At 43.5% G+C, this 26,089-nt stretch overlaps 1 protein-coding gene and 1 pseudogene across 5 annotated transcripts in view; one reads left to right on the top strand and one right to left on the bottom strand.

The window, feature by feature from the left end:
- Window positions 1–26,089, bottom strand: part of LOC148011057 (uncharacterized) — a 222,661-nt gene that overhangs the window by 95,988 nt on the left and 100,584 nt on the right. For 3 of the 5 annotated variants that reach the window (XM_087671387.1, XM_087671388.1, XM_087671389.1), the window contains exon 13: window positions 16,540–16,865. The exons of the other annotated variants lie outside the window; for them this stretch is intronic. In XM_087671387.1, the coding sequence (XP_087527513.1) occupies window positions 16,540–16,865 (326 nt within the window). The remainder of the gene's footprint in view (window positions 1–16,539; window positions 16,866–26,089) is intronic. 5 annotated transcript variants of the gene reach the window in all.
- LOC148011058 (uncharacterized) lies at window positions 3,773–4,445 on the top strand (annotated as a pseudogene).

Genomic DNA, 26,089 nt, shown 5'->3' with positions numbered 1-26,089 from the left:
CGATGGTCCATAGTTGCCTCCGTATGTGGTACGGAACGGTTCGTACGGTACGATCCATACGGTACCGTACGGTACGATTTCGTACGATAAAACAACCACCTGGCCTGTGCATGCTCTTTCCATGTTTTGTGCGCCCCCGCGTCCCGCGTTTCGCCCTTTTCCTGCACTATTGCGCCTTTTGGGGGGGGTGGGAAGCCTTGGATACCTCACCCCAGCCCCCTTTTCTAAAAGCCAGCCATCATCCATGCAAAACTTAATGCTCCTCTTTGGATTCCTTCCAGGCTCCAGCTTGCAGCCCTCTCTTTGGATTCCTTCTCTCTTTAGACCTTGACTGTTTGAACTTTGAACGTTGACCCTTCTCTCATCTACAAAAGGTGCTCCTCTCCTCCATGCTTCCACACCAATTCAGCAAGCACTTACAAGTTACCATTCTCATCTTCCTCTTTCCTGAACCCTATCGACGCATTTGCCATTCTCAAAGAGTCAAATCTCATCTCCCATCCCCTCTATCCCGCACCCTATCAAAGCATTTGCCATTCTCATCTCCCATTCCCTCTCTCTCACTCTTACTTTTTCAACTTTACCCCATAACTTTACCCCAAACCTTGGGCCTCTCGAGTCTCCTCTCTTTCAACTTTCAAGACTCAAGTTTCAAGAGTCGAGAGTCGAGACTCAAGCATCTCTCTCTCTCTCTCTCTCTCTCTCTCTCTCTCTCTCTCTCTCTCTTTTTCGTAAAAGGTAATTGTATTAATTACGAAAAAAAGTACAAGTTTACTTGATTACAGGATACACGATGATACTAAGCCATCATGTGTAAAGGCTCTAGTACTAAACTACAAAAGAGTTACAAAAGTCATGGCAAAGACGCAGAGGAAATTGCCATATGCCAGGAAAGTAAGTCCTCCTGAGGGAGTAAGCCCGAGTGCCGAATGAGATCTATCTGCCAATGCAAGAGACCTTTAAGCCTCACAATATGTGCTGGGACATTAGAGGCCGAATAAAAAAGAAAGGCATTCCGAGTGGTCCAATTGTGCCAGCATCCCCAATATCTAAGAAAGTGAAACAAGATCTTCATATGCGGCTGTGCCGGTGTGGCGTAATTTGGTCGTACAAAAACCCAATCAAAAGGGCTTAGGGAGAAGCCAACCACTGCGCGCCAAACCGCTGACAAGAGCGACTAGATATTCTTAGCGAGAGGGCACGAAATAAATCGATGAGGGGCCGATTCCACAGTAGTGGTGCGAAAGAAACAATGGCCGTTAGAGATTCGACGCTTGGAAAGGGCTGAAGCAAGCGGAAGACCACCAATCATCACCCTCCAAAGAAAGACCTTGCATTTGAAAGGTGTGTTGTTCAACCAGTCCTCCATCACAATTGTCTTCCACCATGACTGAGATTTCCGCAATCCCCATACAGTATTAGCTTTAGTAACCAGCCCTTGATGATCTTTAATCAGAAGATGATACACCTGGTTAGCTGAGGCCTTTCCCAAATTCAACCGACCCGCAAGGTCCCAGTCCTACCAAGGACAATCCGAAGCAAGGGCAAGAAAGGGTTGCCTACTCTGGAGCACTGACAAAAGCTGTTCCCATAAATCACGGTATCCATGAGGGATTCTAAAAAACCTCCTGGCTGTTTGAAAGGATATGAAGACGTTGCAACTGGCAAGGGTGGCATCTGCAACTGAAGTTAAGCCCAAACGTGCCATTTGGTTAAATTTTGGTCTGAGCTCATGTTTGCCTTCCCAAGAAAGTAATCGCGAAACTGCCAACAATTCCAGTTGAAAAGAGTTAGTATGTAAGCGGTCCTCCGCTGGATGCCAACACGCCTTCTGGAGAACCAATTTCTAGGAGCAGACCAAATGAACAAGCAGGGATGGGGGGGCAAGTTGCTCCATGCTAGGAGATCCCTCCAAACATTGCGGAGGAGATTCTCGCCAAGATGAGAGGGGGATCCACAAGAGGAGGAGGAGGTGGCTTATCGGCACCAACTCCTATGCCTACTAACGAGGAAGCATCCAATGTGGGCGTATCTTCAACTGATGCGGGAGAGGCCTCTACCATTGGTGGTGGGGGCTCCACATCCACATCCGGCTCCGGTAAAAGACAAAGAGTGGAGGCTCATGTGGTGCCGGAGAGACAATCGTCTCTCTCTCAAGCACCCAGTCATGTGCGTGGATCGGTTGCCTTTCTTAGAGAAAGGCAACGACTTGTGGACATTGAAATTGCACGCACGGTGATTGAGTGCAATCTTGCATTCAATGTCCTAAAGCAAGAGCAATGGAAGAAGATGGTAAAAGCCATTGCCAATGTGGGTCCATGTGAAGGATGGATCGGTGTCACATACAATGACATGAGGCCGAGAAAGATTGATGAAGAGAAGGAGAGGATTGATAGAGCCCTTGATCCTATTCGGGCCGCATGGATAAAATATGGTTGCTCCATTCTCACCGACGGATGGAGTGATTGTAAGAAATGGGGCATCATCAACATACTCGTCTCATGTCCACTCGGCACTTACTTTTTGTGGGCCATAGATACCGGCAAGAGGGGGAGAAAAACGATGGGTGCATTCATCTACCGCCACATTCGACAAGCTATCATTGAGGTATACATTGCAATTTGCGTTTTAAATTTGTTTCACTTTCTTTCACTATGATAATATCATGATTCATAATTGAAATTTGATTTATACATGTAATTTGTAAATTGTGGTTGTAGGTGGGCCCCTCAAATGTAGTGCAAGTTGTTACTGACAATGCATCGAATTGTCGGCGCATGGGCCGTTTGCTTGAGGCCGAGTTCCCTACCATTGTGTGGACTCCATGTGCAAGTCATTGTTTGGACTTACTCAAGGAGGACATTGGGAAGCTCAAGTGGGTGAAGAGGGTGGTCTGCAAAGCTACATCGATTGTCACATTCTTCACGGTAAAGGTAAAGGTGCTTGCGATGTATCGTGAGCATAGCACACTTGAGTTGGAGAAGCCTTCTTCAACTCGCTTTGCTTACATGTGGTTATTGCTAGAGCGCCTTTATGAGGTGCGGCCTGCCTTGCGCCAGACAGTGGTGTCCACTCTATGGAATGAGTGGGATGAGCATGAGACAGAGGAAGCCAAAGCCATGTAGCCCTTGTGCCTTAATGAGCAGTTTTGGCAAAAAGTCCGTGCCGTTGTCATTGTCGTGACTCCCTTTTATAGGGTGCTACGTATGAGTGATTGTGAGGGGTCCACCATGGGCCTTCTCATTCACTTCTTTAGAGTGGCATTGGCGGAGGCACGTGCTTATACAGTGATCACAAAGACATAACGTGTGCATGTTTTAGAGATAGCAAAGAGGAGATGGGAGTGGATGCATAAGCCCATTCGTGGTTTTGCCGATTGGTACATCCAGCCTACAAGTCACCGGCGGTCATGGATGATAGAGAGTTCCGTTCAGATCAGCTTGCTTATTTGACTCATATGGTCCCTGTTGATGACCACAATGCAGTGCTAGAGGAGCTAGGATGCTATGCAGATCAGAGAGGGCATGTGGCTTTTGCTTCTCCCACTTGTTGGAGGAGAGAGTCACTTGTGAAGCCTTTATTTTGGTGGCAAAACTTTGGATACGCACTGGAGACCCTTCAGCCCTTAGCCATGAGGATCCTTGCCCAGGATTGCTCTTCGGGTGCATGTGAGAGAAACTGGAGTGCCTATTCTCTCATTCACGCAAAGATTCGCAATCGGCTTAGCACATGACAGTTAGAGCGGCTAGTCTATTGCCGCACTAACTTACGCATGATGAGGGCTATGATGAGCATGGATAGTCCAAAGCAGGTAAAGTTTAAACACTTAACCATAACATTTAAAATTTGCTGTTTTAACTTTTAAACTTTGAAATTTGAAGTTTAAACTTTATACTTAATAATTTAGACTTTAGCATTTAGTATTTACAATGAATCATGATCAATCTTACGTGCACCAATGCATTGTGTAGGTGAATGTTGATACATTCAAGTTGACGAGCAACCCTCTTCCGAGTGTACATAAGGAGGTGGATGAGGAGGAGGAGATGATTTTTGCAGAGCTCTATAGAGAGATTATAGCAGCAGATACTCGTGATACTCGCAGTCAGCGTGCTCGTGAGCGAGGAGTTCGAGTAGGTGGTAGCAAGGGCATGGTCATTCGACGCCCTCCATCATCGAGGGGTGGTTCGAGTGGCTTGTAAACATATGTAAGGCGGGGCAATAGTAGCTCACATCCTGTACCTCATGATGACATCCCCCCCTTGCCTACACAACTGACACCTAGGGAGCCATCATTTGATGATGATGGTAACCTCATCAGTGAGAATGAGTATGACTCTTCTGTCTCATCATCGGATGCCGAGGAGTCATCTTTAAACTCTCTTGATGAGCACTCAGATGGTTCTGATGATGATGATGATAATGATAGTAATGCCTCATCATAGATTCATCATTTATATGACATAGGTCTCTCTTTTCTTTTGTATAAGATATACTAGACTGTAGTTGTATGATGTATCGCATGTTTTGCGTAGCCCATGCGAGTCGCGACCGCGATGGTCACCCTCATGTATTCATCTTATTCTATAACGAAATGGCTATTTCCACTTTAAACATGTATTCTATGATCTATCATTTAATGATTTATGACTTTTGTTATTTAAAAAATCATCTTAAATTTTTTTCGTACTAATATCGTACCGTACCTTATAAAATCATAAGGTACCAATTAGTACCGTATTTTATCGTACCGTACCTTTCGTACCTGACAACTATGTTCGTACCTTTAGGTGCCTTGCATATGCAAATATTCCAAAGGTACTCAAGAAAAAGTTGGATAACAAGGCTGTTAAATGCATTTTTATGGGATATAACAGTGAGAGCAAAGGCTACAGACTCTATGATCCTATTTCTAAAAAGGTGTTTGTCAGTAGGGATGTACTATTTGATGAAACATCAGAATTGTCACTGGCTGGTTTAGACACATATCAGGCTGCCCGTGATGTATTTGAAGGGCTGCTGCCCATTACATTTGGTGATTCAGCTAGAGTTTCAGCAAGTGAACTCAATGTTCAGCCAGCTACTCATTTGGAAAATGCAGAAAATCAACCATTGGCTGATCTGAATATTCAGCAAAGTGCTGAAACTGAAATTCAGCAAGAGCTTATGCACTGTCAGGAGGCAAGACAAATGCCTAGATAGTATTTATAGACTATGAAAGATAGTCATCATCCATGGCTGGTCGTACTAGAAGGCAAGCTCGTATGTATGATACTGCACATACCATGGAGTTTGTTATGGCACAAGGCACCCTTGATGATGAGGAGCCTGAATATTTTGAAGACGCACAACAGAGTGTGCATTGGATGGCAGCAATGCAAGCTGAATTGGATTCTATCACTAAGAATCAAACATGGGATTTGGTGTCTTTGCCATTTGTGAAGAAAGCCATTGGAACAAAATGGGTCTACAAGCTGAAACGGAATGCAGATGGATCCATTGATAAATATAAGGCAAGGCTTGTAGCTAAAGGCTATGCACAGAAAAAAGGCATTGACTATGAGGAGACATTTGCTCCTACTTCCTGTATGACGACCATTAGGTCTATGGTTGCTTTGGTTGCTCATTATGGATGGATTGTGTATCAGTTGGATATTAAAACTGCATTTTTACATGGGGAACTTCACGAGGAAATATATGTACAGCAGCCCATTGGTTTTGAAGTTGAGGGCTTGGAACACTTGGTCTACAAGCTGAAAAAAGCTTTGTATGGTTTGAAACAAGCTTCTAGAGCTTGGTATGCAAAGATAGATGCTTTCTTGCTTAGCCAAGGGTTCATAAACAGCTCATCTGAGTCTACCCTTTACATACGTATAGAGGGGGGATCCATGCTCATCATTTGTCTTTATGTTGATGATCTCTTGCTTACAGGGACACATGCTGATCAGATTTGAGTATTTAAACAAAATTTGCAGCAAACTTTTGACATGTCAGACTTGGAGTCTTTGCATTATTACTTGGGCATTCAGTTCATACATGATGCTAGAGGTATTGGGTCATCACAGTCAAGATACATTGGTAAACTTCTTGAGAAGTTTGGCTTACAGGATTACAAGCCAATCTGTACATCAATGGAACCTAGACTAAAACTGTCATTACATGATGACAATGATTTGTTTGATATACACACATGCTCCAGCAGTTGGATGTATTATTTACTTATGCAACACTAGGCCATATATACAGTTTGCAGTTTCAGCCCTGAGCACAGCTGTTAAGCGTGTCTTCCGTTATTTGCAAGGTACTAGATCTCTTGGATTGCTTTATGTGAAGGGGGGACCACTGCAGTTACATGCTTACAGTGATTCTGATTGGGCTGGTGATTATGATTCGCGTCACTCCACTAGTGGCAATTGTTTCTTTCTTGGCTCGTCTTGCATATTTTGGCTTAGCAAGAAACAGTCCACTGTTGCCACATCGTCATGTGAAGCTGAATACAAGGCAGCTTTCACTACCATAATTGAATGCGTATGGATTAGACGCTTGCTTGTTGATCTAGATGTATCTGTTACGGAGCCTACTCCTTTGTTCACTGACAGTCAGAGTGCCATTGCAGTGGCTTGGAACCCAGTGTTTCATGCACGTACGAAACACATTGAGATACATTATCACTTTGTCAGAGAGAGGCTACATGCAGGTGATATCAGCCATGTCTATTGTTTTACCACCAGTAATGTGGCAGACATTTTCACCAAAGCTCTTCCTCGTGAGAAATTTGAAGCATTTCGCCATGCTTTAAATTTGATCTCCTTTGGTGGTGGATGATCCTTGTACTCTTGATCACTTTTCACTCCAGGGGGGTTTGTTGGGTATTTCACTCACACCTCACTTACGCCTACGCTCACGTAGGAGTGTCGGTGATCAGTAGGACATTGGGGCACTTTTTACTCTCGGTAGGAGAGGTTTTTTTCCCCAGACTTATGGTATTATTTCGTATGTGCTTATGACACACACTTATGGGCACTTACCGTGTTTGGGTGTGAACATCCCCCTACAATCCTAAGGTTTAAGGATTGTACCTTGTACTTTCACTTTACACTCTTTTAGTCTATTGCATTAGGTGTCGTGGTTCACTCTCATAGTGTCTATTGATTTCTGTGTTGAGCTTCGATCCTGCCTTCATCTCACAGGTTGCACAGCCCCTGTCTGGCGCCCTTCCGCCTAGGCTGTGCCGTCCTGTCCACCCCTTGTGCTGCTCCCGCCAGGTTGCTCTGAAGCCCTACCCTTCCAGCGCAGCCCTTGTCTGCGCTCTCCTGCCTACGCCTGAGAAAGGCCGCCCGTCAGACTGCAACAATCAACTTGGGAACGTCTCGCACGTCAGTTGCAATCAAGCGCTAGCCTGCCAGTCGTCAATTGTTGCTAGCTCCTGAAGTGCTCGACTGAAATACCACCAGTCAACTCAAAACTCGTAATTTTTCTATTTTTTTAATTTTTAATTTCATGCAATTCCTAGAAGCAAGGGTTCCCACGCCACAGACACTGAAGTCAGCAAACGTGTTTGGGACACATTAAATGCAATTTCTAAACACATTCATAAATTTTTTTTTGAGCTTTTATGTTTTTTGGAAACATTGGTATACGCACTGCAGTCACAGTCACTAACAGACTGTTTTGACAAATCCAAGGCAAGAAATTTTGGGGATTTTGCTGGTACAGTGTTGCTAAACACTGATTGCACGTTCCAATGCGTGCATAACAGACAGTTTTGACAAAGTGCACCTCTGTATACTAATTGTAGAAAGTTATTTCCTGCAATTTCTGGAAATTTTAAGATTTCCAATGTAGGACAGATTAGATGGAAATAACTATTCACTTTGGTCCTTCATGATGAAGAATGTACTTGTGGCCAAAAATCTTTAAGATTATGTCAGTGGAGAAGAAGCTCGACCTAGAGTTGTGGCTCCAGCTACTCCTCCAAGAGGATGTGCACCACGGGCACCTCAGCCTGCTCCACTTCAGTCACTTTCCCAAAGAACAGTAGCTCAAAAAGCATGGGATACAGGGGATGCACAGGCTTTGTCGCTGATTGCATTGGCAATTGAGCGATCAATCATCCCCCACATTCGTTCAACAGCTTCTTCACGAGAAGCTTGGCTAACTTTGGAGCAGATGTTTGCAGGCAAGAATGAGACTCGCATCTCTTTCTTAAAGAAAGAGATAGAGACATTGAAAATGGATGAAGGTGATTCTATTCAGCTCACTTGAACAAAATTCAGGACTTGCGAGAGCAACTCATGAATGTTGATGAGTACTATTCCGATGCACAGATGATATCTACCACTTTGAACTCATTACCTCCTTCGTACTTGGCTTTTCATACGGCCTTAAACCTCACCATGAGGATTGCCGTGCAGCCAATCACTTTTCTTCAGTTAGTCAGTTTGCTTCTAGAGGAGGAGCAAACACGGAGGAATAGTGGTGTGGATGCTATAGCCTCTGAGCAGACTTTTATGGCTATATAGAAAGGCAAAAGCAGGCAAGTGAAGAAGGCTCCGCAAAATTCTGGGACTTCTGGCACATCACAGGAAAACAAAAAACAAGGGGGCATGAAAGCGAAAAAGGACAAATCCCATTATTGCAAGAAGCCAGGCCACTACATCACTGAGTGTAGAAAGCGCATTGCCAAAGTGAAGAAAAGGGAGTTAGGAATGTCTGTTTCTGATGCTTCTTCCACTGCTACTGAGTCCGCGTCCTTTGTTGCAGACAGGGACTATTGTTTTTACACATACAGTTATGACACCTCTTGGGCAGATCGAGCATTCAGCTCTACTGAGGATGCAGACACTTGGTTTTTTGACATTGGTACTTCTAGGCATATTACATCTTGCAAAGATTTACTTGCATCTGTTCATGCAGCTCTAGTTGGCAAGTCTGTACAGTGTGCCAACAATGCATCATACCCTGTTAGAGGTATTGGGGAGATTGTGCTCACAGCCATTGATGGCTCTATTCTCTGCCTACAAGATGCTTTATTTGTGCCAGGCATAAAGAAGAATTTGCTCTCTATCTCTTCTTTGGCACGTTGTGGATTGCAGGTCACATTTGATGATGACCGATGCATGGTAAAAGACAAATAACACATGACTTTGGTCTTCACAGGCACTTTATGTCATGGATTATACAAGTTGGATGCTTTGATCAACCAACGTATTTGACATCCACTCGTACTCCTGCTATGATATAGGCAGAGTTATGGCATGCTAGGATGGGGAATGTGAACTTTGGCAGCTTGATGCTCTTATAGCGTACGTAGATGCTAGATGGATTACCTCTATTGGAGAGACCTCCTGAGCACTTGTGCGAAGGATGTATTTCGGAAAAAATGCATCATTTCTCATTTCCGCGTGATATTGCTTTTCGAGCAACAACAAGGTTGTAGTTAGTGCATTCTGATGTATGTGGGCCTATGCAGACAAAGCCATTGGGAGGATGTTACTATTTTGTGACTTTTATTGATAACTTTACTCGATTTTGCTAGGTCTACTCTTTGGTCAAAAAGTCAGAAGTGTATGATGCATTCTTGGCCTTTATTGCACTTGTTGAAAACCAGTCTGGTTGTAAAATTAAGACTCTCCGTTTGGACCGAGGGGGGGGAATACATGTCCTCTATGCTGAATTCCTTTTTGAAGTACAAGGGCATTGTCCATCAGTACACTACTGCTTATACTCCACAGCAGAATGGGGTTGCAGAGAGAAAGAATCGGTCACTCATGGAGATGGCCAGATGTATGCTAAAGGCAAAGAGCTTGCCTCATAGTTTCTGGATGGAAGCAGTCATGTGTGCTTACCATGTTTTGAATAGATGCCCCACCAAAGCTTTGAAGAAAATTACACCTTTTGAGGCTCGGAATAGCCGGAAACCTTCTGTTGGACACTTTCGTACCTTTGGGTGCCTTGTATATGCACGTATTCCAAAGGTACTCAGGAAAAAGTTGGATAACAAGGTTGTTAAATGCATTTTTATGGGATACAACAGTGAGAGCAAAGGCTACAGACCCTATGATCCTGTTTCTAAAAAGGTGTTTGTCAGTAGGGATGTACTATTTGATGAAAAATCAGAATTGTCGCTGGCTGGTTTAGACACATATCAGGCTGCCCGTGATGTCTTGGAAGGGTTGTTGCCCATTACATTTGGTGATTCAGCTGGAGTTTCAGCAAGTGAACTCAATGCTTAGCCAACTATTCCTTTGGAAAATGCAGAAAATCAGCCATTGGCTGATCTGAATATTCAGCAAAGTGCTGAAACTGAAATTCAACAAGAGCTTATGCACAGTCAGGAGGCAAGACAAATGCCTAGATGGTATTTACAGACTATGAAAGACAATCATCTGGATGCACCCATGGCTGGTCGTACTAGAAGGCAAGCTCGTATGTATGATACTGCACATACCATGGAGTTTGTTATGGCAGCAAGCACCCTTGATGAAGAATAGCTTGAATGTTTTGAGGATGCATAACTGAGTGTGCATTGGATGGCAGCAATGAAAGCTGAATTGGATCCTATCACTAAGAATCAAACATGGGATTTGGTGTCTTTGCCATTTGGGAAGAAATCCATTGGAACAAAATGGGTCTACAAACTGAAACGGAACGCAGATGGATCCATTGACAAATACAAGGCAAGGCTTGTAGCTAAAGGCTATGCACAGAAAAAAGACATAGACTATGAGGAGACATTTGCTCCTACTTCCCCTATAATGACCATTGGGTCTATGGTTGCTTTGGCTGCTCATTATGGATGGACTGTGCATCAGTTGGATATTAAAACTGCATTTTTACATGGCGAACTTCATGAGGAAGTATATGTACAGCAGCCCATTGGTTTTGCAGTCAAGGGCTTGGAACACTTGGTTTGCAAGCTGAAAAAAGCTTTGTATGGTTTGAAACAAGCTCCTAGAGTTATACAAGGATAGATGCTTTCTTGCTTAGCCAAGGGTTCATAAACAGCTCATCTGAGTCTACCCTTTACATATGTGAAGAGGGGGGATCCATGCTCATCATTTGTCTTTATGTTGATAATCTCTTGCTTACAGGGACACATGCTGATCAGATTTCAGCATTTAAACAAAATTTGCAGCAAACTTTTGACAAGTCAGACTTGGGGTCTTTGAATTATTACTTGGGCATTCAGTTCATACATGATGCTAGAGATATTGAGTTATCACAGTCAAGATACATTGGTAAACTTCTTGAGAAGTTTGGCTTACAAGATTGCAAGCTTGTTTGTACACCAATTGAACCTGGACTTAAACTGTCATTACATGATGACAATGATTTGTTTGATATACACACATATGCTCCAGCAGTTGGATGTCTTATTTACTTATGCAACACTAGGCCAGACATAGAATTTGCAGTTTCAGCCCTGAGCAGATATATGCATCAACCATGCATGTCACATTGGCAAGCTGTTAAGCGTGTCTTCCGTTACTTGCAGGGTACTAGATCTCTTGGATTGCTTTATGCGAAGGGGGGACCACTGCAGTTACATGCTTACAGTGATTCTGATTGGGCTGGTGATTATGATTCATGTCACTCCACTAGTGGCAATTGTTTGTTTCTTGACTCGTCTTGCATATCTTGGCTTAGCAAGAAATAGTCCACTGTTGCCACATCGTCATGTGAAGCTGAATACAAGGCAGCTTTCACTACCACAGTTGAATGCATATGGATTAGATGCTTGCTTGCTGATCTGGATGTATCTGTTATGGAGCCCACTCCTTTGTTCACTAACAATCAGAGTGCCATTGGAGTGGCTCGGAACCCAATATTTCATGCACGCACAAAACACATTGAGATACATTATCACTTTGTCAGAGAGGCTACATGTAGGTGATATCAGCCTTGTCTATTGTCTTGCCACCAGTAATGTGGCATACATCTTCACCAAAGCTCTTCCTCATGAGAAATTTGAAGCATTTCACCATGCTTTAAATTTGATCTCCTTTGGTGGCGGATGATCCTTGTACTCTTGATCACTCTTCACTCCAGTGGGGTTTGTTGGGTATTTCACTCACGCCTCACTTATGCCTACGCTCACATAGGAGTGTCAGTGATCAGTAGGACACTGGGGCACTTTTTACTCTTGGTAGGAGAGGGTTTTTCCCCCTCACTTATTATTTCGTATGTGCTTATGACACACACTTACAAGCACTTATCGTGTTTGGGTGTGAACACCCCCCTACAACCCTAAGGTTTAAGGGTTGTACCTTGAACTTTCAGTTTTACACTCTTTCAGCCAATCGTATTGGGTGTTGTGCTTCACTCGCTCTACTGTCACCTCGTTTTCTGTGCTGAGCTTTGATCTTGTCCTCCCTCACAAGAAGATAAATACATTGTCTAGGATGCTCCTATCCTGGACAAAGCCTGTCTGTGTGCCATGTAGTGGATCTTTCTTTTCCTTAGTGAATTTGATTTGTACAACCCTTGTCAAGATATAAAGTCTCAAGCTTTAACTTGCTAGGCTGTCTATGAGCTAGTCTTCTGGGCCATGTTATCATAAAGGGGGAGCAAAAGCCAGCAAGTGTACGGACTCATCATTTGAGGGGGGGTGTTGAGAAATAGACAAATGATGTATGCTCCAAGAGGAGCTGTCCTGAATCCCATATGCACAGTGAGGAGAGTGGAACAACTCAAAGCCTATAAAGCATTGTACTTGACTATGAAATGAACACAATATCATGATGCTTTGTACTTTCAGTTAAGTGTCTATCATTGTCGATTCTACACAAGATTGTGTTTATGAGTCCAAGCTAATCTATCTTGGAACCTAATTCACTTGTGTGATAGTTTGTCTCTACTTGTCCATGTCATTATGAACTTGGTTTATATCTTTGATTCACCATAGGTTGTCATGTCCTAGATCCACATCATTTAACACTATGCCTTATGGCAGAGAGGTTGAGCTTTGCATACCTCTCGTTTCCCATTCTCCTTGAACCAAGTGCAGCGTGAATCCGCTTCGGACCTGGCGTTTCTGCGTAAAGTAGTTCGCTTGGGTCCGACGTTAATTGTTGTTAGGAAATGACTAATCAAGAAAACCCTAATTCAGGTCGATCCTAAGTGGGAACGGCCGGAATACTTCCGCTACGTGGCAGACGCGGAAAGCCCTAGATCGCAAACCTCGTAACATTCCATGGGAGTGCCGGGCGGAGCTTTCTAGACATCCTTTCCGATGGACTGCCAAGACGTGTCCTCGATGATTCTAGTGGACACATTACACCTATTCGTTCAGTCACAGGTTTCCCCATGAGCTTACATCTTGTATCCTGGAATGTGAATAGTCTCCACTACAGTGGGGCACGTGGTTCCAGGAAGTTGATTGTTCGGCAAGAGTTGCAGCCTGCCCTTGCCGGACGGATCGACATCCTGCTTCTGCAGGAGCACAAGCTCACCCACACCCAAGCTCAACTGATTGGGGTACTTCCGAGCAGCTCGCACACTTACTGGGACCACGCCATAGGTGCCCACGGCAGGAGTGGAGGCGTATGAATCTCTATTGGCCCGAATCTCACCGCCTGTGTACGAGACCACGGGACGATAGTGGCAGGAAGGGTTCTATGGATCAGACTAGATATTGGGGACTCGTGTATTGGAGTCCTCAATGTCTATGTCCCTACGGAGGTTGGGGCACACAGCAGGCTCTGGGTGGAGATCGTAGCTGGACTCCCAAAGGTGGACTCCTGGATTGTTGGAGGAGATTTCAACAACCTGGAGGCCTTGGAGGACCAGCAGGGCAGAGGCAGAAACTACCGGGACACGGCTGGGGAGGAGCAGGAAGCATGGGAGGTCTTTTTGCTTGCAGTCGGAGCACATGATGCCTGGAAAGACCCTGCCTTCCACAGGAGGGAGAGGTCGTTGGACTTCTCCTGGGAATACAGGCGGCTAGGTGGAGTCCTGCCAGAGCGGTTGGACAAGTTTTATGTGGGAGAGTGGGGAGGCTTTCGTGGAGGCCAGATTGAGCACTTGACAGGCACCACGTTATCTGATCATTGCCCGGTTCTCCTGACACTTAATCCTCCAGTATCCGCCCTAGACACACGATCCTGTCGAATCCCTGACTCGATTTATAGGAGGGAGGAGGTGACGAGACAGATAGAGCAGATTTGGACCAGAGAGCGGGATAGGAGGGACCAGATAGCACAGGAGGTTGCAGAGGTCCTAGCCGAGTCAAGCAGAATCTGCCAAGAGGCAGCCACACAGGCCAGGCAGCAGTGCTGGGAGGAGGAGAGAGCACTCTGGCAGGACCTTGTAGCCACACAGAGATTATTGCAGGAGGCACCAGGGAACCCCACCCTCCATGCACAGGAGGTGCGCGCGTGTGCAGCCATTGTTGGCCTAGAGGACAGGGGCTCGGAGTTCTCTTTCCGCACCTCAGCAGCTTTTTGGGCGCGGAAGGGGGACATGATGTGCAGGGAATTCTTCCAGGTGCACCAGCCCCGCACCGCAGGAGAGTAGATACACAGTCTTCGGGATCAGTATGGGAGGACCCGTTCTAGCCCAGATGAGGTGATGGAGATTGCCACCGACTACTACACGCGCCTTTTCTAGCAGGAGACAGCTTCAGCGAGAGGACAGAGATGCAGACAACAGGTATGGGATCACATCCCGTCCCTCGTCACAGAGGAGATGGGAGACTCCCTCCTAGACCCCTTCACAGAGAAGGAACTAGAGGAGGCTTTCCATACACAAGATGGGCAGAAATGACCGGGGGAGGATGGCCTCTCTAAGGCCTTCTTCACTACCTACTGGGAAGTGGTGAAGGATCCCCTATTGAGGGCTTTCCAGGAGATCTTCACCTCAGGACAGATGCCAGGAAGTCTCTCGGCAGGCCTTATCAGTCTTCTCCCCAAAGGGGGAGACCGATTGGAGCTATCCCAGTGGAGACCAATCACCTTATTGTCAACAACCTATAAGGCACTGGCAAAGATGATTGGTAGGCGACTATGCCCCGTGCTTCCAGATATCATTTATGACACACAGACAAGCTTTGTCCAGGATAGGAGCATCCTAGACACTGTATTTACCTTCTTTGAGGCGACAGAGTGGGCTCAGCACAGTGGGCAAAAACTGGCAGTGCTACTTTTGGATTTCGAGAAAGCAGCATGCCACCCTCTTGTATGGTGAAGGTGTCCGGGGGGCACCTATGAAATTCTTACTACTTGCATTGGGACACCTAGTGGTGAGAACTGGGCTACTCAACCAAAGCCCAGTTGCACATGGTCTTTGCAAGAGGGGGTGGGCAAGGAAATCCTATGGAATCATTGTATGAATCTCTAGCTGTCAAGCTCCTACTCCCTGCTGCTCCCCACCACCTTCTAAAGAACCTCCATGTTGGCATCCCTATAGATTTCCCTCCAGACTCTGTTGGAATGGCCACAGCCAGCTTCCCAAGATGCCCAATGGTGTGCTTGCACTCCCCAAGCTGCATGTCCACTCCATCTTTGACCTTCCCATTCTAGATGACTGGCTGCCTAACAGCTCATGGATCTCTGCTCCTAACAGCTCGTGGATCTCTGCTCTAGCACCTTGTGAAACACATAACAAGCTGCCTAGAAAAGAGGACCGAGGGAGGTTGGTTAGTGCAATAGTAAAAATCCACCTTAAAAGAGGGCCTCCAATCTGCCTAAGACATGGTTGACATTCATAAAAGCCATCCTGAAGGACAAACTTCCAAGTCTTCCCACCTGGTGTGTCCTCAGACCACCAACTTGACAAATAGGGGGATCTAGTACTCTGAGTCAATGATCCCCAAGCCTTCCCTCTGATGGGTGTGCTCATCATTGACATTCCTGTCTTTTCAGCACTTTTGATTACTGAATTCATTGTGGCAGTGGCTATAAATTAGGGTTTTGGTCAGAGGTTTCAAACCTACTAAAAAAGGTTAAATTCCTAGGACAGCAGTAGGAAATCAGGGTTTGAAAATATAGTAGGGAAAGCTCAAGAAATTAATTAGACAAGTTGAAGTAGTGACGTATATTTCTGTCTAGAACTGCAGAGAACAGGGTGAGAAAAGCTAGAACAGTTCAAACCTCTCACAATTGGATTACTAAAACCAGTGGGAAGTTGATGTGCTAAATGATCAGTTACACCAACTTCAAAGCACAAATCCTTCCATTGGAAACAATGTAATCAAGAGAAATTTTTGAAGAGAGATTGGCAATTCAAGAGTCCAAAAAGGCTTTTAAAATTTGTTTTAGGCATTGCATATACTGACTACTTTGATGATGTTGACAAAGGCTCTCATTTTCCGCACCCGACCAATGAAGTTGCATTCCCCTACAAATCAGGAAATGGGTATACGCCCCAACCCTTTTCCATTTCAAGATTACTTTTGAAGAAAAACTCCCCTCCATACAAAACAGAAAAATCTCTTATTACTTTTGGTTATGCTTTTGCAGCATGATCAGAACGGTTTGCAGAAGCAACTAGCTCCTTTCATGATGTTTTGAGGAGAATATATAGGTTTATAAAACTTGCCTGTACATAGTCAAAGTTTTTAACAGCATCCCGAACATCAAGAGGCAGACTGTTAAGCTCTTCAGTATAGAGCCTTCTTTTTAGAAGCATCTCTGATCTACTTGGGTCCATTCTTGATTCAAATTCTTCACCATCGGCTTCATAAGTTTCTTCAAAAAAAGATACAGCAGCATTTGGAACACACAAAATATGCTTCTCGAGTAGCAGCTTTGCTTTTGCCAATAAACGTGAATCTTGTTCCAAAGATGGCAGAGAGGCCTTGTTCCATTCAGAAAGAACCTCCATGATATAGTCATTTCTGCTTAGCACTTTTTCCACTGTCACATCTGCAGATGAAGGAAGCTCACAGGCCTTGTGTAGAAAGATCATTGATAGAATACAACATCACTGTATAACTGATACAATCTTAGGATGTATGTAGTATGTGTGAAAATGTTTACGCTAGAAATATTACACGACAGTCTTGCCTCAATTCTTCAACAATCATGAAGAGATGCATGTGTGATGAAAAGCATAAATATGGCAACATAAATATTAGTGTTCTAAAAAAGCACAAAAGCTGAGACAAACCCTTTTTTTGTGAAACTGCTGTTCATTAGCTCATTAATTTACAAGGAGAATAGACTTCATGAGATAAAGTCTATTAAAAACAAGGTGATGTAATCACAAGGGCCTGCCAATACAAGAGTAAGGCTCAAAGACTTAATGCAAGGGAATCCCTTGGTCATCAGTCAGCCTTTGCTCTGTTTCTAGCTCAATTCTGGTTACTTTAGTTTGTTGCGTACACGAAACTTCCTTACCGTTGGCTGATTCCACGCACCACCACCACACCCACCCATGCACACCCCCCTGCCCCCCCAAGCCACCACCACCAAACACACACACAATGATATTGAATTATATTATGTCAATGTATAAAGATAGCTATCTTCAATGTGAACAAGGGCAAAAGGAAAAATATTGAGAAAGAGAAAATGCTAATACTGGAAAACACTTGAAGCTTGTACCAAACATATAGTGAGAACATTTGTTTCTTTTAGAGAAAAGAAAAAGGAAGCCCCCTTTAGATAAAATACACAGTACAAAGGTGGCCCTGTGAAGGGCAACCAGATATATCATAAGTACAATGGTTGTGTGAACAACCAATTTAGAGGGCTATGGTGCCTAGGTGAAACAAGGTCTTGGAATCCCATGTCCACATGAAAGCATTTCTCCTCCTCATCCACCCAAAACCACCCTCCTCATCCACTCCCATTCCCACAGAGAGTATGGATGTTCCCTGGCTACACGTCACAATCCAAATGAACCAAGCAAAGATACAAGCAATCAATTCCCATCTATGATAGCGTCCTTGAGTTCGAATAGTAGTTAGATACACTCGTCTCCTAAGAGTCGAAGCCTTCAAACTCTCATAGAGTATCACCCATGTCTTGCTACACAAGCATTCATCCCAAAGGTCTTCATGCTACAATTGCCTTTGCACACTTACGTATTGCTACAAAAGCACTCATCACAAAGTCTTCATGCTACAATTACTCTTGCACACCCATGTCTTTCTACATAAGAACTCATCACAGAGGTCTTCATGCTACAATTTCCTTTGCACATCAAAATGTTTCTCATGTCCTTGTATCTCTCACTCTTTTGCCCATTCGTTGTGCAATACTCCAAATATAACTTCTCCTTTCAAGTCATCATTGTCTCAACTTATCCTATTGGCCAATTGACTCTTCATATTGGTGGGCATACTAATTCTCTACAGTGGTGATAATATTGTGATATATTTAGAATTGAGTTGTGCCTGTGAGTAAATTGAACTCGAGAATTTACAAGACAAGTAGGGCAACTACTTGCATATTCATAAAACAATCCTTTGCTGAAAAATCAAAAGGCATAAAGCTTCAACGGCCTTTACCGATGCTTTGGAGCTCATCTTTGCTTTCTTACTCTATGGACAATCTTTGTTCCCCATGGAAGTGTCTAGTTTGGTGACACACAAAGCAACAGCCCTTTGATCAATCTTCATTGTGAGTGGCCTTGTGTTTATCTTCTTTTTTCTTTGTGCTTCAAAGTTGACTAATGAGAAGTTGCTAAGATAGGGGTCTTCTTTGACTTAGAGCTAGAGGTAGCTCAATGGGAACCATCCATCAACTAGCCACCCTTGCTCACAGCCAATGTGTTGATTAAGTTCTTTGTGTACCTCTAGACATCCTCCGAACATGCAAACGGTGGCATAGTATCTCATTTTGGTACTCTGCAGGCAGTCCAAAAGGGTAACATATATAGAAAAATGCTTGATGTCGACCCACACCTTCATTTTGTGTAGAAGATCCATGAAATCTTGGGATCATACATCCACGGTTTTCTTCCCCATGTCCAACTCAAATTCACAAATTTCCCAAATTTTTTTGAAATTACACCCATGTTTCGGGCTTGGGGCATCGCTCCACACACCAACTGTATGCCTTCCCATGTAACATGATTTGTATCTATCTAATAATTGGCACGGATCAAAGGATGCTGTCCATTTGGCCAGACACGAATTGATAGTTGTCTCATCATATTCCTTCTTCTCCCCCTTGAAGGGACCAAGTTGCAATTGAAGAGGCAAAGTCCATATGGCTGCGGGCACAAATGGAAAATGGGGAGTGTGTAGCTTGGTGAGGTTTACTATTGCATCTCTTTAAGCTGGACCTGCAGAGGTGGCTGCCACAAGCAAGAAGCCTGTACTCGATATAATGGAGGAAGAACCTTTAGGACAACACTCATGTGTATGTTTAGGATCTGGAGAAGTCGCATAGACATCCTCCATACGCTGGGTTTCACATCAGGTCAGGATTATCATGATCCCAGAAGTGTGAGATGTTCAGAAATGGAGATGAGAGAGATTTTGTATTGCTGATATTACAAACTGCTAGGGGAACATACTGTATTTGAAGCAGGTCTAGTCATTGTTTTCTTGTTCTGGGAGAAAAAGCTTTAATCAAGTGAGAGTTGACTGTTTTTGGCTTTGGTCCCACATGGACATCTTTATCCATGCCATGAAGTGTCTCAGTTATTTGTCATGCACCCATGCCACGATGCTACCAAGGGAAAACAAAGTACTCATCGTCTACTGTACATGTGAGTTGCCACATGAGAAGACCGGTGCCCCGTATATGGAGTCAAATGGCTGTTCTGCACCTGCCAAAAATGCACACTGCTAGCCCCACAATCTGTTGCCTACCACTTATGATCCATCGACAATCAAACTATGCCCATAAGGCTCCAATTAAGGCCTAGTCCCAATATGTGAGAAGACTATGGCAAGTCTTTAGCAGTAATTTATGTAGCACCTTATCCATGCTTTCGGCTTTGCTGTTGACTCCAGGATAGTATGCACAAGACTTTCTCCAAAAAAAATTGTACTTACTGAGAAGGGCACTGATGATCTCATTGATGAAGTGCGAGTCTCCATAAAAGACAATTTCTATCAGACATCAAAAGCGACTTAAAATATTTAGGAACAAAAACTTAGCTACTGTATCTGCAGTGTTGTCTCGAGATGCCATAGCTTCATCCCATTTAGTAGCATAGCCTATTGTCACCAAGATGTATTTGGTGAGACCCAATTTCTCAAAGGCTGACCACCCTCAGCTTGTGTACAGAGAACTGTGCTTGACTTCGGTTGGTTTAAGACCACACCTTTGGCAACTGTCACAAACCTTAGCAAGCACCTGCCATGTTGGGACACCATAAGTAGCTTTGGAGAATGTTGAGGGCTGTATCTTGTCCCAATTAATGAGTACCTTCATGGGCTTCTGCAATGAGATCTTGGACTTTATAGGGCACGGCACAATGGTGCTTGGTATATGACCTAGGTGGTACAGATATCCACTGTGCAACTGAAAGGGAAATCTTTTGATTAAGAGCCACCATTTACCTTGAGGAGTCATATCCTCAGATCATCTCCTTTATTCAACAATGTGACAATGTCTACATACCAAGGTGGTATTGTTTCGACCTAATATCGACCTAATAAAAGAAAGCATTACCCGTAAGATCATCATTTACACTTGCAGTTAGTTCTCTAGTTTCTACTCTTTGCCAAACATGATGTTTGCCAAAGGAAATTGAGATCTTGAAGTCACATTCCTACAAAAGCAAAAGCCAATGCTAGACCTGGACAATCTCAAGAGCTCTGTTCAAAAGGTAATTGAGTGACTGGTTCAGAAAGTACAATGAAGTGCGTACTTACATGACAGTGCCTACATCTTTTACTAGCATATATAATTGCAAGTCCTCCTCTTTCTATAGCTAAGTAATTACATCCAGCAGAGTTAAGAAACCTACTAGAGTAATGAATTGGGTGATCCATAATCAGGTTGGAGTCAGAATGGGCCAACTTTGCACCTATGGTAATTACACTAGCATTTATGAGCACATGAAAAGCCCACGACCAATCCAGGGAGACTTAAATGGCGGCTCGAGTGAATCTAGACTTCAGATAGAGAGAAAAGCCTCGACTATGCTAGGTGTCCAGCTAAAGGGGTTGGAGGGGTTGCCAAGCCTTGAGAGAGAATAAGACATAACAGCATATTGTCCCATTAACCTTTTGTGATAGCCAGTGTGTTCAAGAAAAACTTTTGCTCCTTTTGCATCAGTTAGGGATAGTAACATGAAGGTGATGATAATCTTTATGGCTAATCCTTCTGCTGAAACGATGTAACCCAAGAGAGAGCTTTGGACCACCATAAAGTGACATTTAAACAATGTAGTGGCCAGCTTGAAAGCCATGTTTTTGTACACAAATAGGACAAAACATCCCAAGGCAATGTACAAAATTAGCACTGTAAGGGACTTCAAGAAAAATAACAAAGATAGGACAAAAACGGAAGTCTCTAACAAGGTTTGAACAAATAACCAATCCAGAGGTCTATAATGCCAAACTGTATGTGGCTGAAAAATGAAAGAGAATCACAAATCCTGAGAAAACCATCTCTCCTACTCATAGTCTTCTTCCATTTTGTATAGGTGGTTTTAGGTTTTTCATGAGGGTCATATGAGCAGTATCAGACCCTAAGAATGGAGCAACTCATTCCAATCTCTTATAAGGAGTGATACTAAGGGAGTGCTTTGAGTGTGCTAGAATCGTGCATTCAAGTGGATTGATCAAAAACATGTGTTAGAATGATGATATGTACTCATATGAACATATACTGAGACAATATCTAAGAAGACAATACCTAGATATTTAGGAGAACTGGATAAGATAGATCTAGAACATGTGGAGGATACTTCACCAAGAGAACCTACTACATCCACATATTTCTTGTATATACGTGTACTCTCAGCTATTGCAATGCAAGTGTGTAAGCAAGTGAGAAATACAAGTGTGTGACTCATTCTCCATCTCATTCTCTCTCTCTCACCATCATTTTTACTACATCGTTTCAGAGCACACCAAGCTCCTAAGGGCCAAGGTTATTAGCTTCTAGCTTTTGACTACTCAGTTCACCCTTAGATTCATTTCTTGCATGCAATCAAAATCAATTGCTTTGTATGTAGATTTGTCAAGGTAAACTAACCTTGTCCACATGCACCTTATCTTCATTATCTTGATCTCATTTTATCATGTCCATCTTCTTCTTGTCTATTCTTATCATCTTCACCTACTCTTATCTTCTTCATTATCACCTCTCCTTTAGAGAGAGAGAGAGAGAGAGAGAGACTGCAGCACATGGCATCATCAACCTCTATCATCAACACAGGCAACTATGCAAAAGCATTCAGGGCATCATCAGCATAATTTAACATAGCGTTTAGCAGCCAACATCACTCGAGCTCACAATAATAACCAGCACTGATCTAGCTCAACACGTAAGTCATCGCCTCATCTCAAATGGAATTGCTGTCCACGCCATCCACAGTGACAAACTCGGCAATGCAGCATTTAGCAGCCAGGACCACTTGAGCTCACAGTAATAATCAGCGCTGATTTGCTCAACACATAAGTCATTGTCTCATCTTAGACGGAATTGCAGTCCACGCCATCCGTAGTGACAAACTTGGCATACTCCTCAATCTACGCAATCATCGTGTATCAACATCACCAACAAAAAAAAAGGCACTGACTTCTCCATTTTGAGCCTTTTGGGCTTGTACTCTTATTAAGGTTAAAACCTTAATATCACATAGGCCCCCATTTATATCAAAGGCCTCACAAGCCTTAGTTCATGTGCTATTGATATATATAGCATCTTTGGCTTAGCATCAAAGCCAAAGCTCACTATTTTTACAAGGAGCAACAAAATCTATATTAAGAAGCTTCAAGAGTGCAATATGAAGTCAATATATGACAAGTTTCTGCAACTAGAAGAGCACGAGACCAAGAGATGTTGGGGTAAAGGCACCTCCGCTGTGCCACCCCATGTATTACTACACTGACAGTACTCGCCACTGCACACTGCAGGTGACGAGCGCCCGTCACCGTCACACTTATTCTTTATTCTTTCAGTGACTAGTGAATAAAGGAAAGCCCGGTCACACATTGTGACTGTTGGAGTTCCCATTTGTCTCTCTCTCTCTTTTCTTACTCTTGCTCTCCGCCATAGCTCATGCATGGTCTTTCAATCCTCTCATCCCTTTCAACTAGTATCAGAGCTTGGCTTCCAATTGCTCGAGCTCTTCTCGGTGCTTGCTTAGCTTCGCATCGACTCCCTTCTTGCATTGGATCTCCATCCCGGCAGCCATATCCGATCTCCTCGAGCTCCCATCACTCCCCGGCTTCCTGAGCACCTTCCCGGCCTATTGAGGCACCTTCAAGGCATTGGTACTAAGGTATTTTTTATCATTCTTTCACGGTTTTATTTCAGTCTACAGGTTGCAAACAGCAAGGGCAGCCATGGCTTCAAACCCTTGAAGCTTATTCCCCTCATATTGTGCCTTACACCTATCAAGGCTCAAAGAGGCTTGTCATAGGCCTTCGATAGGCCCTTCTTGAGCCCCTCATTACCCCCTTTCAGCCCACGTGGAGCAACAACAAGTTCAGCACCAACAGGGTAGATTGCGCCATTTTTCCAGGCTATTAGCACTCGTCTACTTCAGCTCCACACTTGGCCATTGCTTCTTGCTCTCTACCTTGATCAAGAGGGCTATTAGACTTCATATTTGATGTTTCTTGGATGTCCAGGGTGCAGAAGTGTACGGCTTTGTCTACCATTGAGGCCGAGTATGTTGCAGCCACTGAGGCTTGCAAGGAGGCTATCTGGCTAGGCCGTCTTGTTTCTGACCTTGGGATTGATGCTGTTCCTACACTGCACTCGGATTCTATGAGTGACATTCAGTTGGCTAAGAATCCGGTCTTCCATGCGAAGACGAAATATATTGAGGTGAGATATCACTTTATTCGAGGTGTCGTGGAAAACAGGTCTGTTGACCTTGTCAAGATCTCCACTGACATCAATCCTGCAGATCTGCTCATGAAAAGCCTCACTACTGAGCGCTTTGCCTTCCTTAGGAGATTGATGGGCGTTGGATGAGATGTTGCCTTTCCTCATCCCTTGTACCTATGTACATTTGTACTGTTTTTTTCTTTTCTTTTCTCTCTCACTGGGGCAGATTCGCCTTTAAGTGGGAGGTTGTTGGGGTAAAGGCACCTCCGCCGTGCCACCCCGTGTATTACTACACTGACAGTACCTGCCACTACACACTGCAGGTGGCGGGCGCCCGTCACCGTCACACTTATTCTTTATTCTTTCAGTGACTAGTGAATAAAGGAAGGCCCGGTCACACATTGTGACTGTTGGAGTTCCCATTTGTCTCTCTCTCTCTTTTCTTGCTCTTGCTCTCCGCCATAGCTCGTGCATGGTCTTTCGATCCTCTCATCCCTTTCAAGAGAAGATTAAATTTATGAGCTACAGGCAAAGGAGAGGTACCAACACTATTGTTGGCCATCAAAAGCATTCACTTTCCATCTATTTCTCTTCACAAATTCAATATCTATTCTCCCTAGCTCAAAACCCCTTATCTTTTTCTCTATCATAATATTCACAAATCATTCCACTATCTCAATCTCTACCAATCATATTGATGTTTCTCATCTAATAGCTCTCATTGACACATGGTTACTCTCTCCTCTTTCATTAAACTATGAATGTTCTCCCTTACCTAAAGTCTTTGTCACAAGATATTTCTATCACATTATGCAAGACATGTGTTCCATCCTTCTATCCTCGTTAAGTCCATTGTTCATACTCTTTTGTCAACTAGTGGAATAAATAGAAAATTCTTTGATGGACAACTCCAATCCTCTACCAGATGAAGGCTCCTCATACCTACATCTCTCTCATGACTCTTCCATTTAGTGCTCTCATGCTCCCAACTCATCCATCCTAGCATATTCTAGCTCTCTTAGTCACTCTCAATACTACAATGTTTGTCACCCTTGTCAATTTCTCCTCTTGCATCCTGAAATAAAGGACTCTATCTCAATTGGAACAACAATTGAGAAAGGAGACACCCTTCGTACTCTATATCTTGAGACTTGAGAAGGCATTGTCTATGGCCTCTCTATTGAACTATGTTTTTCAACACATTTGGATGGTACTTTAGTGGCACGAAGATGGTAAAACCTCGTCACTCTCTCAGTTAACAACGTGGATACACCTATCATTCCTTATCAGCTCTTATTGGATATTTCTACCAACCTTCAAGGTCACTTCCTCATTTGGTACATTGCTTCCGCTTCTCTTACATCTTTGAGTTCTACCCTATTTCCTTACATTTGTCATTCCACATCTACTCATTATCTAAAATCCACTTCTATCTCAACATCAAATCTTGGTTCTTATCATTTGCTCTCTCTATGTACTCAATATCCTTATCTTATTATGGTTCTAAACTCACTCCACTTCCACTGTGTGCCATAATCTCTCGACCAAATACAAGTGCACACACTCTTGGCTTTCTCCTACACATTCAGGATTCTCACAACGTTTTCAACCAAATATCAAAATCCTATCTCCTTGACTTCCTTATTATCACATCACTTCTTCTTAATGTGCAATCCTAAATCCCTACACATGATGTTATCCTACCATGATATTCCATCCACACTGTTTATTTATCTCCCAATCCATCAAATCATCATTTCTATCTATCCTACGCTATCCAACCATCCACATAGTTACCTTCCTCCTAAAATCATATTGCTCTAATTGTATACCTAAATCTCAATCATCTGTCTACCTTACATGGCAACAACCCCATTAACAATCACAAGTACTCTCTCTTCTAATTTTCTCTCAGTATTATCATGAAATGGTCTACCTCCTACCTTAACCAAATCATCATCTACAAATTGTATATTTCTCAAATCGGCCAACTATCTTGGCCTTCTAAAGGAGGGGCAAGAAATGGATAAAGTACAAAGAAATACATAAGCACATTGATACAAACTACTTTGTATGGATAAAAGAGCACAATGACCCTAAGTATGCTATTATTGAAGATGTTATGCTTAACTCTTGGAGTCCTCTCAAAGACAATATGTTTGAAATTCCTCATCAAT

The sequence above is a fragment of the Lygodium microphyllum genome, chromosome 29 (genome assembly GCF_053477565.2).
Source record: "Lygodium microphyllum isolate KBCC chromosome 29, Lygodium_microphyllum_v1.1.10, whole genome shotgun sequence".
NCBI classification, from domain to species: Eukaryota; Viridiplantae; Streptophyta; class Polypodiopsida; order Schizaeales; family Lygodiaceae; genus Lygodium; species Lygodium microphyllum.
The sequence above is the reverse complement of the archived record's forward strand: the minus strand, read 5'-3'. Positions and strand labels throughout refer to the sequence as shown.